Below are 16,381 nucleotides of genomic sequence, written 5' to 3' on the forward strand. Positions count from 1 at the left end.
CTTCAAGAAGAGTCCCCAATTCTCGTTTATCCTTCATGTCCACAGCTTTCAAGAAGTACAAAGTCTTGTCCTCCTCAAGCAGCACTTGGTCTGTGGCGGGGAGACGACAAAACATTTGGTCGAACTCGTCGTACACCCTCGAAGCGCTCATCCTCTTATTCTTCTTTTCTACCCACGTCATCAAGGCATGTCAAGTCATCCTCGACAAATCTTCCGTCGCGAACTCCGCTAATATCGCTTTCTCGAATTCGGACCATGTTGTCTTGCCTTCTTGAAGCTCGATGACACATCTTTGGATGTTATTGGCGACCACTCTCTTGAAACTTGTGATTTGACGCGCTTCGAACACATCCCTCTGATTCATCTCCCTTCTATATGCATCAAGGAACTTCGTAATGTTCCTTCCGTCAAATTGACCCTCGAGCTCAACGACACGGTTGACAGCCTTCTCCATCATTTTCCCGAGATCTCATCATTTGTTTGATGATTAGCATCATCCTTTCGAACTCTCCCGATTGATTGCTTGAGGATGCCATCTCCAAGCATCGATCGATCCTCGACTTGATCCTTCCTACCGCCTCTTTCACGTCGGGTTCACCACTTAATTATGTCGTGAAGATCCGTCACTACGTGCGGATCATGAGGCGGAACCGCCGGGGTTTTGGACCAAAAGGATTCGAAGTTTGCACTAGCTTTAGCGAGAAAGTATTTGAGATAGATTGAAAGAGAGAAAGATTGAGATAAGATAGAATGCTTAACTTTAGATTGAGAGACAAGATTTCTTCCGCTTAATTTCTTGATTAATACATAGCCCCTTTTTCCTCTTCGTCTGTCCCAACTGGTTCAATCCGATCCCAATCTTGTCCGTCGCCGTCTCGCGGGCTCCGTCCAGTCGTCGTTGTCGTCTCGCTTCCGGCCGGCCAAAACCTTTACAAGTAGTTAGGCCACAGCCAATCTCTAATTAGTTTAGCTCAAGTCACCTTGAACATTCTATGATCCACTCATAAACACAAAGTAATAGATTTTGGCCCTGCTTATATACTCTGGGATCCTTATTTATCCTGTCTATGTGGGATATCTTGTAGTTTTGTTTTTTCTCTTTTTCTTCGCAAACTTCATACCCACATAACTTGCCACTTAGTTGTCCATTTCTTATGTGGTAAAGTGTATTCAAAAGTTCTTGAAGACCTCCATCTTTTTGTACCAAGATATTAAACTAGTATAAAATAGTATCTTCATTATTATTGTTTTATGTTGTGTGTGAAGAACCACACTCGATTTTCTACATTCCATTCAATTTTCACACCGTTGGCGAAAATCTCTACGACATCCACCCCCACCAAACCACACATCCTCCGGTAAGGGCTTTGCCTTAATCCCTTGAAGTGTGTGTTTGCGGTATCCAACGACATGTTGCTTGGGCATATCATCAACCAGTAGGGCATCACAATCGACCCATGTCTAGGAAATCCTTGCAGCACCACCTCCAACCAACACTAAGGGCCTCATGCGGTTCCTTGGACAAGTGCATTGGCACAATAGGGTCTTGCGCTACCTCATCGATTTTGCAAGCCCTCTCCATGCAGTTGTCCACCGTACGCCGTTTCACTGGACTAAATCCGAACAAGAGGCATTTAATGCCCTCAAAATACTCCTTTCCCACGCCCTTATAGTGCAACCACCACGTCCGGAGGATTCGTTCCATGTTTTTTGTGGACGCCTCGGATATTGCGATAGGTAGCGTCTTGATGCAGCTGTCTAAACCCCATTGGTTCCGACCAATATTCTACAGAAGCCAACGTCTTTCCTTGGCCGAACACAACTACTCAACAATAGAACGTGATGCCGTGGGTCTTGTTTTTAATGTAACCAAGTTCCGACACTACTTGCTTGGGCGAAGATTCACGTTTCACATGGACCACGCCGCGTTGCTCTACTTCGCGGATAAGAGCTCATTGCCCGATAAAATGACCGGATGGGCATTACTGCTTTGAGTTTGACGTTATTCGCGGACCCGGCGCGCAGCATGCCATTGTGGATTAGCTCTCTCGGCTCGAATCCAGCGAAGGCGGGGTAGAGGTCCCAGATGACCTTGCTGACTCCTCTATCCTCCATGTCGCCACCACCCCTACTATACCCAACAACCCCAATTACTGGTTGGACAACATGGACTTCTACTTGGCTAATGAGATGACACCGCCACACCTCTCTAGTGATGAGCGGAAACAATCGGCGGCATGCAACCGTAATTTTCGGTTGTTGGACGACATCCTCTACTTTTGCTCGCCATATGGTATCTAGCGTAGGGCAGTTTGCCAACACGAAATAACCACTGTTCTCACTACCTGCCACGCTCAGATAACAGGCAATCACTACGTAGGGGACGTTACTGCTCGCAAGGTCCGGCAAAGCGGCCTTCGCCAAGGCTTGTGACGCCTATCAACGCACTGGCCAACCACATGAATTGGCTTGTATGCCACATCACCCAGTGTTACCACTCCAACCGTTCCAGAAGTGGGGTTTGGATTTCATGGGTTCGTTCAAACCCCCAACCACACAAACCGGTAACATGCACATCCTCATGGTAACGAACTACTGAACCAAGTGGGTCAAATCAAAGGCCTTGTGTGATAACACGGCAAAATCGACCGCGAAATTTTTATATGAGTGCATATGGTGTCGGTTCAGCTGCCCGATTGAACTAGTTAGCGACCAAGAGCCTCATTTCATTAATGACGTTGTTGCCTGCCTTACCCCCCACTATGCCATCGTGCATAGGAGGAGTATGTCATACTATCCCTAAGCAAATGGATCAATGGGAGAGCACAAACAAGATATTCCAAAGCATTCTCCGCAAAATCGTTAATGAGCATCGTACAAATTAGGACCGCAAAATCCAATCGACACTCTGGGCATACCATACCAATTACAAGACAAGCATTGGCTCCATGCCATTCCACCTCCCATACGTCTTGGAAGCTATCATGCCCATTGAGTTCGAAGATGAATCGCAGATCGCGCGGGCATAACAGTTCCATTGCAAATGTTCCCGTTCTAGTCTTTGCTCAGAATGTGTTGAGAATCGAACTCAACTTCCCATAGAGACAGTGTTCACACTAGCCAGTGGACATCATACTAGGCTAGATTTGTAATTAGTAGCAAGGGCGCTTGCCCTAGATCAGTTGGTATTTAAACCAACCCTTTGTAACTTAGTTACTGTTGGATGTAATATACAGTTTCTTTCTCTCTCATTCTCTCTTGTCTCATGTGCACATACTCAGTCCTTCCGATGCACAAACCACCCTCAATTCTTTACATGTTATCAGAGCGCGTGGTAGCTTGATCCAAACCCATCACCTTCACGTCTGTCGTGCTCAAGCTCGCAGACCAACTTATCATTGTAGCAACGAGTTTTGCATAGCTCACATCAAGAGTAGAAGAAGGTCGACAATGAACACCCAAATGGGAAGCGTTCTCCCCACCAAGAAGCTCAATAGAACAAACTTCGCATCTTGGGAGTACAAGATGCATCAGTACCTTGTCGGACAAGGTTACTGGAGCTACATTGAGGAAGCTCACGAAACGCAACCCAACTCGACACACGTCGACTACCTACCGTGGGAGCAGGTCGTGAGCCGTGTGTTGTACTTCCTTGTGTCATGCATTCATGACCACATGCTCAGCTATATTCGAGATTCGAAAACATCGAAAGAAGCTTGGGGAAATCTCAAGAAGATTTTTACGGCCAATAAGGCTACACGAAAGCTCTAACTTTGACAAGAGCTAAACAACATGCAACAGAGGGACATGTCGATCACCGACTATACCTTGAAGATCAAGGAACTATGTAATGCCCTCGGTTCGATTAATGTCGTAATCTACGATGAAGAAATGGTGCAAATATGCCTCGGTAGCTTGGCACCTCGATTCGGCATGATCAGATTGGCCATTCTTGTGAGGGAGAACCCTCCCTTCTTTTTCGACCTTCAATTGATTCTGTTGGTCGAAGGAACAATGCGCCTGATGATCAGATGCTCTACTCACAGTCGGACGATAAAAGAGGATTCGGTCGTGGAAACAGAAGTCGGTTGGGACGAGGCCGACACGGTCAGCCGACCATAGAGCGTAACTTCCACCAATGGCAAGAGGACAGAAAAAGTCTCAAAGAGTTCGGCAGAAGGGGGAGCCACCCTACCAGACTGAGCAATCGTAACAACCCAATCGAATGCGGGTACTGTAGAAAACATGGACACTATGAAGAGGAGTACCAGAAAAAGATACGAAACTCTACGTCGACTAGCCAACAACTCAGAAACTACGCTTCGAATTCCGACTATGACGATCGTGGCGGGATGTTCGTAATGAGGCATGAAGCACACTCAATGTCGGCACAGGCCCCGACTAGCACCTCTTCTTCAGATAACACATGGTTTGTCGACTCAGGAACATCCAATCACATGACGTCCCGTGAAGACTGGTTCCAAGAATTACGGAAGCCTGATCGACCCGGCTATGTCGAAACTGGAGATGATACGACTCACCCAATTCGGCATGTCAGGAATGTTCAATTCGGAAATGATGGCAAACAAGCCTACCTTAAGAACGTCTTGCATGTCCCAACCATCACAAAAAACCTGGTCTCGGTCGGCCAGATTGTCGAATAAGGTATGCAAGTATGATTCAATAATGAAGGGTGCTTCATCAAAAAGGACGATCAAATTATAGCGCACGGTCACTGAGAAGGCCGAATGTTCATCCTCGAATCAAAGGAGGTGAATCGACTATGTTCGCAAAAGGCCTCAAAGTCGAAACAGACTTGAAACTGTGGCACAAGAGAATCGACCACATCAATCTTTAAAAGCTCCAGAACATGCAGTCAAAAGGAGTCGTAATTGGACTCCCGACATTTACTGAGAAGGAGATTACGGGCGTATGCGATGCATGCCAGTTCAGAAAACAACGCCGACATCCATTCCCGAAAGAGAGGAATGTGAGCAAAGGGATCCTGGATGTAGTACATTCAGATGTGTGGGGAACAGCCTCGATGACAACATTTAGTGGTTGCCGATATTATGTCATGTTCATCAACGACTTCTCTTGGCATACCTGGCGTTACCCGATGAAACAGAAGAGAGAAGTATTTAGCCACTTCCAAAGGTTCAAAAACGAAATCGAAAAAGCCACGGGTCGGCATGTACACTACCTTCAATCAGATGGAGGTAAAGAATATTTCTCGGATGAGTTTATGGCATATCTCCAAAAGGAAGGAATATGACGAGAATTCTCGTGTCGACATACACCTCAGCAAAATGGTGTAGCCAAACGAAAGAATCGGCACATCGTAGAGGTTGCACGTGCAATGATGAATGAGAAGAACTTGCTAAAATCGTACTGGGCAGAAGCGGCGAACACGGGTGTATATATCATGAACAAGTGTACAACCTCTAGGGTACACGAAGTAACCCCGCATGAGAGGTTTTTGGAAAGAAGCTGGATTTATCACATGTTTGGATTTTTGGCTCAATCGCCTACGTGCATATTCCTGACGAAACACGACAAAAGTTCGACCTGAAGTTGGAGAAATGTATCCTTGTAGGGTACTCGCTTGAACAGAAGGGGTACAAATGCTACAACCCATCTACCCGAAAAGATCGAGTAAGTCGAGACGTTGTTTTCGACGAGTTGGCATCTTGGTACGATACGGAGACGACTCCGATTTCTACTCCAATCGACCCGGAATTGGCCAAATGAGAACGAGAAGCTACGCCGGTCCACTCGTGAAAAGAACCTCATAAGCCGATTCGGCTACAATGAGTACATGGCATATCATTATGCCTTAATGATGAAGGTAGCGACTGCACGGGAGCCGGAAACATTTTCCGAAGCCGTGAAGGACCCCCGATGGGTCGATGTGATGAACAAAGAAATGCAGGCCTTCCCTATTCACCTCACAGGAAAGCGATTGGTTGCAGATGGATCTATAAGGAAAAATACAATGCCGATGGCTCTGTAAATCGTTTCAAAGCACGACTCGTCGCAAAAGGATATACACAAATGCACGGAGTCGATTACGAGGAGACCTTGGCCCCGGTGGCAAAGATGACAACTGTGCAGACCGTAATTGCACTCTTAGCCGCGAAAGGGTGGCATCTCCACCAAATGGATGTCAAGAACACCTTTCTTCAAGGCGAATTGGAAGAGGAGGTGTAAATGGTACAACCACCCGGCTTCGAATCCCGTACTCATCCGAAAGCCATGTGCCAACTCAAGAAGCCAATCTATGGCCTCAAGCAAGCATCGGGTGCTTGGCATTGGAGGATCACCCAGTATCTTCACCAAATTGTCTTTCGAATGTCGAAATTGGACAACTCCCTGTACATCTGAAATGAGTCACAAAACCCGATTGTCATTATCCTATACGTCGATGATCTAGTGATCGGAGGAAAGGATCTCCCCGAGATCATTAAGGTCAAATCACTCCTATTCGGTAGACTCGAAATGAAAGATCTACACGAGCTTCAATACTTTCTTGGCATCAAAGTAATTTGAACACCAGTCGGGATATTGATCTCTCAACGGCACTACATTCGCAACTTACTCTACAAGTTCGGAATGATCGAGTGCAAAACCTATGTCTACCCCTCTCGATCAAAATCTCAATCTCGGTGTCGATTCGGGCACACCCGAGTGCAATCTGACTCATCATTGACAAGTGATCGGAAGCCTAATTTATCTAACCATCACACGACCTGACCTCAGCTATTCAGTCGGCCTACTCAACCAATTCATGTAGAACCCACGAAATGATCATCTCGATCGCGCTAAGAGGATACTTCGGTATGTTAGTACGACGATGGATTACAGCATCATGTTGAAGTAAAAAACGTTTATTCAACTCAAAGGGCACACAGACGCAGACTGGGCCGGTTATAAGGCCGATAGATGATCCACTACCGGATTCGTCTTCTCACTCGTCAATGGAGCGATCTCCTGGAGCAGCAAGAAATCGTCGATAGTCGCACTATCGAGCACGAAGGCCAAATACAGGGGTGTGGCAGTCGCCGAATGCGAAGCTGTCTGGCTCAAATGCATCTTGAAGGACTTGGGCGTTCTCATTACGAATCCAATTCACCTCTTCTACGACAACATGAGCAGCATCTACCTCACTCGGAACCCCGTATTCCACGCGCGGACTGAACATATCGAAGTGCACTACCACTTCATTCACGAAGCACGTTTAGACCGGTGAAATCGATCTCCAACACATCAGTACGAACCTTCAAATTTTTAACATCTTTACGAAGGCCTTAGGAGTCAACAAACCCGGGCAATTCACATCGGACCTTGGTCTCACAATCTCTACATTGCCAAACTTGAGGGGGAGTACAACAAGTGACACGGAAGCAGCCAAGAAGCTGAAGTAACTGATCGATCAATCGAAACCAGCTAGAGGAGTTGAAGTACAAACAAACAATCGAACAGTCGAACACGGAGAATCGAACAATCGAAATCGGTTCTGTCAAAAGGAAAAAGCGAAGTCAAAACCAAAACTGGAACCGAAATTGAAAGCGATGTCGAAGCCGATTCAACCGAATCGAAGTATTTAAAAGTCCAAACCAAAACAACCTTTTGACATCCGAAAGTTGTGTTGAGAATCAAACTCAACTTCCCATAGAGACAATGTTTACACTGGCCAATGGACATCATACTGGGCTAGATTTGTAATTAGTAGAAAGGGCACTTGCCCTAGAACAGTTGGTATTTAAACCAACCCTTTATAACTTAGTTGTTGTTGGATGTAATATACATTTTCTTTCTCTCTCATTCTCTCTTGTCTCACGTGCACATACACAATCCTTCCGATGCACAAAATCACCCTCTATTCTTTACACTATGGAATCGAAGACTAGAACAAGAATGTGGGGACTGAATTCTCAACAATCGGGAGGCTCGAAAGGAGCGCAAGTGCCTTGATTTTTTCTCTAAAATTCAAGCCTTGTGAGGAGAGTTCAGTCAGCACTCGGATCAAGGTTTTGACATGGGAGGTAGCTGGTTTTGTCTCCCTCATCTTTATGTTAAAAAAATTACCGAATCAAGATGAGTTTGGAGGAGCTCGACTTCTTTTTGTATATCGATTGAAGTTTCTCCCATAGGGTGAATAGCATTGTTTCCTTGGCCATACTGAAGTAGACATTTTTGGCCAGATGCATTCTCATGGTTGACCTCGCAATTTCATCGAGTGATCCATTCTGCTACTGACATCTCTATCGACTTCCTGTTGTGCCGAATCACCTCTATTTGACATCGGATGATCAACACATATTGCATCATTTCCTTCCAGAGGGCAAATGTTTTGCCATCGAACTTCTTGATGTTGCAACCGATCCAGGATGTCGAAGTCATTGTTCTTGTGGAAGTGAGTACCTAACCTGGTTCCTTCCTTCAGTTGATTTTCCTTTTCCTTGTGTTGATGTTGCTCAACTCCAAGATTGCTTTGATACCAGTTGATGGCAATATGTGTATTGTCTTAGTCGACTATTGTGTGAGGTTAATCAACTTATGTGGAAGTGTATGAGGATCTTGTTGTTAGTAGGAACAAGCAAGCATGAATCAATAGAGAGATAGAATGGTGTACTATTCAATAAAGAAGATATGCATAGAGAGATAAAGAGAGAGAGATAGACAGTTTCACGATTATGGCTCAAGGAGATTGTTACATTACTAATCCCACTAACCTACTTTACAAGATACAGTTCCTCATATTTATAGTTAGGGTAACAAATCCCTAACATTGAGGACATGTTCACACTGAGAGTAGAATGGGTAGAGTGAGACTTTTAGCCCAACAAGCGTGTCATTTGCAGAGAGGTAGACTTATGCTTTATTCAGACTGACTAGCAAGTGGCTGACATTTTCACTAAGGCCCTTGGTCTGGACAAGCTGTGGCAAATTTCGGAGATGTTAGGACTTGGCATCTCGATGTGCCTTGCTTGAGGGGGAGGGCCGTAAAAGAGAGGTCAAATGGGCACAAAAGGCCGAAAGGGCTAGCTGAAAAGTTGAAAAGTCGACAAGGGCTGAAAGCTGGCCAAAGCCGAAAAGCCAAAATAGTTGAAGGACGGACAGAAAAAGGAAGGGCAAGTTGAAGGGATGAATCAGTAATGGCGAAGGAGTCGAAACAGACAAAGGCCGAAAGGGCCAAAAAGGACAAGCAAAAGTAAGGGCCGAAAGGCCATAGCCGACGTCATACTTGAGCTTGAGGGGGGAGTGTTGAGATGTCAAGCTCAACTAGGCCGACTTTAGTTAGTATAGAAGGAATCTAATTAAGTTAGATTTCAATGCTCACGAATGAACTGGTTGTACTTGTGTGCGCCCACTCCTTTATGAGAGAAATAAAAGGGCTTTGTATAAAAGATGCTCTGAGAGCACAATTTTAGTGTCGACCATTTTGTTAATGAAAGATAGTGTCTTCTGTGTGGTGCATACTCTATGTAATCTCCATCTCTATTTTCTATCTCTATGTTTTCTATCTCTGATATATATCATTCTATTCGTTCTATTTGGCCAAGCTGATTGTGTGTCAACTTCCGCAATTTTTCTAGCCTTTAATGTCTTCTAGTAAACCCATCCAATATCATTTTTTATTCGGGTTATTCATTTTGGCATTCAGGAGGTAAAATTTTGAGGATCTTAAATCTTCTTTTCCATCTTCTCACTCCTTTTTCTACTTGAGAGATTTAGGGTTTGGTGGGGTGAGAGTGAAAGAGTGGAAGTTAGACCACCACCTCTTCTCCTCCACCCCCCTTCCTACTTCAATTATATGGGGTCTTTTTCACCACCAACCCGTTGGACATGTTCATAGCTTTGGGGCAGCAAGTTTGGTTTGTTGGATCTTCAATCGACACTACTTCAACACTACAATTGGTCCTCAACGACGCCAACTTGATGACACTACTTCAATACAAGACGTCGTTGAGGCCTCGATAGCACTGGTTAACTTGGATCCACACCATAACTCGGTTAGTCTCATCTGGAGCTTTTAATGGTTGATTGTAAAAACCAACAAAATCTTGGTGATATTTTTTTTTTTTCCAAAACAAAATATCCTTCTATTAGTTTTCAGAAAAACCTATCAAGTACAAACTACAAAAGAGATGAAAAAGAAGAGGAAAAAGGAATATCCCAATGACTAGCCATGGAGGTATGACTATCCAGGTTTTAATATCCTTCTATTCTCTTCAATCCCAAGTTGCTTTTATTTCAGTCACTGAAAATAGAAATTTTTGGGTTACATTGACTATTACATTTACTGAAATGTGTGAGAATGACTCGATACACTCTAGAAGATTGTGCAACTTGTAGTGCTTCTTTTGTCGTACAATGATTATTCATGATCGCCCCACCATGTATGCTATCATCAAAAGTTGCATCATGTATTAAAACCGTAGGTCCAATCAAAGCTTCAACCATTGCTTCACAACGTCTTGTATCTCCTGAGTAAACAAGCATCCAACCTGGTTCTACATTCCCTCCATTCTCTTGAAACTACCCCGTATGCATGAAGACAATGAACCACGTGTATGCTCAAACAACTTCGGAGACCCATAGCATGCAGAACATTCTTCAAATTACGTCATTTTGCCACATCCACTCCTTGTTGGAAATGAAAACCTTGATCCTTCCTATTAGCATTACTTTCACGAACATCCTGAGGTTCACCCATTTCTTTCCAGCAGCAATATATTCTCAAACTGTGCTCAGGCTTCAATTATTGCTCCGCATTTACACTACTTATCTCCGCTGAGCCATGCTCACCATATCTTGTAATAGATGCATTTCACAAGAGAACATGTTTGTTTGCAAGAATATCAATTACATCTCGAACTGAAATATCATCGACTGTTTTTTGTGTTTTTTCAAGATTGCCACATATAGCATATATGTCCAACAAAGCATTCCCAAGCTCAATATTATCTTCTAACAACCTCTTACTCATAATTTCAATGTGATTTTCTATGCATGTCAATCACTCTTTCACAACCACCTTGGCAAACTTCTCAAGGCCAAAATCACTGCATCCCACATCCTTGTATCTCGAAATCAAAGTTGAAAATATTTCTTGTGCCTCACCAAATAAACCACAAAAAATCATGGTGATATTTGGTGAAACCCATTTTGTAAAAGGGATTTCTCTCGTCTAAATCATGTATTAGGAACTTAATCTTGTGTTGGTGGTTTTCAACAAGTGTGTTTAGTTTTAATCTTGTGGTAAACCCTTCACCTATCATTGTTTACATATCATTGTTGGGCAACATGTTAATACTCTAACGTGGTTGTAACACTCATTCATCTTTGTTAACACTCTTTGCATTTTCTCTTTATTTCCCGTCATCTGTTCTTATTCTCTTCATTCAATCTGATCTTTTTCTCAACTGCGGCCCCAACGGGTGGCAGCTCCTCAAGAAACAAATGCTTCAAAATCATTGATTATTCTCTTTCTTTGATGTGATCTTGTTATTGACAACGACCTGTGCAGATGGCAGCTCCTCCTCAGGAAACACATCTTAGAAATCATGGACAATGGAGTGAAGTGATCATTGGCCATGAAAATGTGATTGATATCATCACATCAAGCGTAAACGCAATAAAATATCGAATTGTTGTCGTCGGATCAATCAATGACTATAGTAGTAGGAAAGGAAAGGAAAGGAAAGCAGAGAGAAGAATGATATATGTATGTACATACTCAAAATTCAAATGAAAGATAAGATGCTATCACAAAAAGAGAGCATAGAGAGAGGGTGGGGAGTTCGAATCTCTCTCGGCGTGAATTAAAAATAAAAGGAAGAACATATACATACATACATACATAGAATGAACCATACGTATCATACTCTCATTCGCATTCGCGTTTGATTCAATAAAACGTGAATGGTAAATCAACTAAAAGTTGGATTGGTTTGACACATTTGATTGGATTAACTATGGTCTATATTATGGGCTAAATTTGCAATGAAAACAAATGAAAAAAAGAAAAAAACAAAAGGAGCACGTATTTTTCCCCTTTCAAACGTGTACGTTTTCAAACGTTTGAATGCCTCCACGAACACGAATATTACGTTCTATGCATACATACATAGAGAGAGAGAGAGATTGGAGAGGGTTTATCAAAAGAGTTCAAACACACACTAAAAACCCTCTGTCTGTCTGTCTGTTTTTCTGTTCTTTCCATCCCAGCGCATGATGCTGCGAAGATGTCGATCGCCATGGCTTCTCCTTGCCATTCCTTCTTCTTCCTCACGTCAGAGCTCCGATCTTCAATTCCGGAATCTATACAGTGCTTCTCACTTCAGAAGAAGCTCTTCTTCTTCTTCTTCTTCTTCTTCTTCTTCGCCTTCTTACCTTCAACAACATGACGACGACGACGACTCAGGTTTCTCTCCTCCTCCTCTTCGGCCTCTCACTCTCGCAGAGCTTGGTCTTGATGATGATGATGATGATGCTTATATTGGACATGGATCCTTGCAGTCTTCTCTTCCTGCTGATCGTAGCTACTGCAATGCAGAAGAAAATGGTTGCTTCACGAGCAGATCGAAACAAGAAAGCTATAGGAAGTTCCAGCCTCAATTGAGCTATGGAAATGAAGCAGAAGAAGAAGAAAATAATGAAAGATTGAAACAACGAAATAGGAGATTTCAATCTCCATTGGCATCAATTTCTTCTGCTCCAGAAAGAAAACCTAAGCCCGAGGAGATGAAGCAGGCAGCTTTGGATGCTGCCGGAATTCTCGCAGGCATTGCTGGAATAAAGCTGTCTTCTTCTCCATCACAAAGAACAGTTCAAAATTCTAAGATCGTGAAAATTAAGGTTAGCACACATGAACAGAAGAATGATGATGAAGACTCAAGTAAAGAGGGAACAAAGAATATTTCTTTTACTCTCGCGAGTCAAAATGATGCAGATCATGAGGCATCATCGTTAGAGGTGCCAATAGAAGATCATGGAGAAGAAGAGAAAGCATTGGAGACATTTTCAGAAGATGATTTAGAAGAAGAAAAAGAAGGAGAAGAAGAAGAAGAAAATTCTGACAGATCATTAGGGACACTTTCAGAAGATGATGTAGAACTAGGAGAAGAAGAGGCATCATCAGATGTAGATGTATCTGGACAAGCATCAGATATTTCTGCTACACATAAGGAGAAAATGGTTTTGGAAGAAGATTTGAATACTTCGGCTCCAAAGTTTAGTCATCCATGGCCAGAATGGATAGAATTCTTAGAAAAACTCTATGCCAAAGGATTTTTTAAAGGTACAGAAGAATTTGTTGAAGATGGAAAGCATCTATTTGATATTTATACTGCGGTAAGACATGCAGCTTGTGTATTTGCAAGAGAACGTACAGACATTTTCAGGTATCACTAGGAAAAAGGATGATAACAACCATATGTGTTTCTTTGAGTCACACAGAGATATTTTACTTTCTTTAATCAAACAAAGAAATTACCCCTTTCTCCCACTCCATTAGGGAATCTTTACTGTCTTCATCATAACTTCTGATGACTTTATTTTTTGCAGGTCACTGAAGCGAAAGGATTTGAGGACACTGGCCAATTGCAGCTGTCCAGATTTGGAAAGGAAGACTTCCAATGCATCGAAACGTCTCAGAGATCATTTTAATATCCCTGAGGGTGAGGTAAAAACAGTTTCTCTTTTTCTAAACATATTGTGCATTTCATAGGCTTTACCTTCATTCATGTGGTTTTGATAGTCCAAAGGTGAGGTTAAAGCATTTTTTTTCAATTCATATTCTTCAGTTCAGGGGGTTATAAGAACTTCCTAGCTTGATGCCCTGGAAGGTGAGATGAATTTCTTTTTAAATTCGTATTCCACATTTCAACTGCTGTTAGGCGTCTTACCTTCAATAGCTAATTTCATATCATTTTGTTATCCTGAAAGGTTAAGTAAAAGCATTTTTATCTTTTCATGTTCTGCATCTCAGTAGTTACAAAAGCTTCTTATCTTGAGTCGTTCATTTAACTTTTAGAAGCATGTCTTTTCATAGCCTGCATGTCAGCAGCTACAAGTACATACCTTAAATAGTATCAGATCATTTTTATTTCCAATAAATGCAAGATAACTGAAAACGTTTTTCCCAGTCATATATATATATATATACATACATACATATACATATATATAGATACATACATATACATATATATATATACACATATATACATATACATATACATACATACATACATACATACATACATACATACATACATACATACATACATACATACATACATACATATATATATATATATATATATATATATTCCTCATTTTATTGTCTCGGAGGGTATCTTAACTTCAATAATTTTGATTCTCTGAACTGTTCTTTCATTGGATAATGAGCTGTATTCAGGTGTGTATGAATTGCAAATTGAAGATGTCCTGCTCAAGGGCGTTTCTTACACCATCTCAGGCATTAGCAGTAACAACACTTGATGTACTTCGTGTCATTACTGGCTTTGCTACAAGTGTAGGAACATCTGTGTCTGATCTTGGAGAGAAAAACGAATGTCCTAGTGAAGTGCAAACTTCAGTTTGTCGATTGTTAAGGGAGTTTCTTACCTTATGTGAGCTTCCTAAAGGTGAGGAATCACCTGTTGAAAGCCATCTAAAGTCAAGGAAAGACAAAAAGGAGAGACAAAAAACTCTCTCTAGTTTCTCGGTTCCTGATAAACCTGGTGACTGGGTCTGCCCAAAGTATGTATGCTACATTTGATCTTCATTTTGGCTGTTAAATATGAAAGGAGACATACTGTTTTTACAGTTGTAATGGTTATCCTGATGCTTTTGTGCTGTATGCAGTTGTGATTTTATGAACTTCAACAGGAACCGCAGGTGTAAAGAATGCCATGTTTGCCGACCACCTCAAGACCAAGAGGTTCTTCTAGGTGATTGGACATGCTCAAAGTAAGATCAAAATAATGGAAAAATCTTGAAGTACTGGAGGTTTTCTTTACATCCCTAAATAACCCTGAGTTTTTTGTTATTCCCTCAAAGACATTGGTCAGTCCTCGAAAGAGAGGAAAAGGGGATGAATTAGTTAAGAAATTGCACAACAATTGAGAAAAAATGGATGCATTGACCTTATAACTGCTCTTCTAGTAGCTGACCAAGGGAACCTGGAAATAATCAAAAAACTCAGGGGCACTTGGAGAAGCATAGAAAAACTTGAAGACATTTGAGAGTTTTTCCCATAAATAAGTTACATGTTAAGGCTTGTTCATTAGAATATCATCTGAGTTGGCTATTCTATCATGCAGATGCTGGTATTTGAACTTCAGCCGAAACTCTTTTTGTCGTGAGTGTAAAACTGAAAGACCAACTAAAACCAAATGGGCTGGAGGTGAAGAGATCCATGATGAGGAGGTTTTTAACAATCTTAACAATGAAAAGAAACCAAGCTCTGGCGAGTTTTCCATTGGCTACCAACAACAAAAACTTCAAAGTTCTAGAGTAAAAACAAATGACTGTGAGGCTGATGATAGAACCGTTACTAAAGGAAAGGACAAAAATATGAAGAATGGAAAGTCATTTGATAAACTTGAGGCTAATGAGCCAAGAGGCATTGCCAGGAAAATGGACAAAAACAGAGACAGAAGTACTAGGAGGGAAAAACAATTTGAGAAACATGCAGAAAAAGATTACGAAGCTTCAGAGGAAGATGAAGGGTTGTTTAATGAGTCTTTATGTTCATCAATAACACATAACTCTGAGTGTGAGATCAATCTCATAGATGAGGAAAATCGAGCCCTAATGCATGGATCAAAAAGGATTCCAAGGAAGAAGGTTCCGCAGGTTTTATTTAATTGGAGTGATGATGATGATGATGAAGAAAAGAGCTCAAGGGCACTATCTAAGAAAGTGAAGCCATCAAAGTCAAAAGGCAAAGCTATCAAAGTGAAGCCATCAAAGCACAAAAATGTCAAGTACTAAAGGTTATGGTTCCAACATCCATGTGTATTGATAAACCAGGTTTACATGATGAGATGAGAAATCCATGCATTGGGTTTGACCTCCAATTCTACTACCATACTTAGCTATTGAGTGGATTTCATGATAACAAATTAACATGAGTTGTCCTTAACCATGCTGGGTTTCTCCATGAAAAGTAAAGCAAATTGAAGCAATTGATTTTCAGCAACACAAATGCATTATCAACATGTCATCATTTTGATTCGTAATTGCATTAGCTGAATTATGTAGGGCAGTAGGATGGTTTGATGATCAGTCCTTATAATGTAAACCTTTTCTTGAGGTTGGAGAAGTTGATTTCACATCCATTTGGCCCTGTCTTATTCGTCATCAT

General features: G+C 41.9%; 1 protein-coding gene across 1 annotated transcript; it reads left to right on the forward strand.

Moving 5' to 3' along the window:
• Positions 1 to 10,192: 10,192 nt before the first annotated feature.
• Positions 10,193 to 16,349, forward strand: LOC147855444 (uncharacterized). Its single transcript, XM_087330073.1, has 7 exons — positions 10,193 to 10,198; positions 11,534 to 11,632; positions 12,235 to 13,409; positions 13,573 to 13,690; positions 14,429 to 14,772; positions 14,878 to 14,982; positions 15,336 to 16,349. The coding sequence occupies exons 1-7, from the start codon at positions 10,193 to 10,195 to the stop codon at positions 16,006 to 16,008; spliced, it is 2,520 nt and encodes an 839-aa protein (XP_087186199.1). The 3' UTR covers positions 16,009 to 16,349.
• The last annotated feature ends 32 nt before the right edge of the window (positions 16,350 to 16,381 follow it).

Source organism: Azolla caroliniana, unplaced genomic scaffold, assembly GCF_043228905.1.
Source record: "Azolla caroliniana isolate FFs.n. ecotype wild unplaced genomic scaffold, voAzoCaro1.0.p SCAF_14, whole genome shotgun sequence".
Taxonomy (NCBI): Eukaryota; Viridiplantae; Streptophyta; class Polypodiopsida; order Salviniales; family Salviniaceae; genus Azolla; species Azolla caroliniana.

Bases quoted from the DNA above. Each gene is read 5' to 3' on its own strand.
- LOC147855444 (XM_087330073.1), top strand. The intron at 11,633-12,234 runs GTAAACGCAATA...TTTCCATCCCAG, and splicing joins TTGATATCATCACATCAAGC to CGCATGATGCTGCGAAGATG. The intron at 13,691-14,428 runs GTAAAAACAGTT...AGCTGTATTCAG, and splicing joins TTAATATCCCTGAGGGTGAG to GTGTGTATGAATTGCAAATT.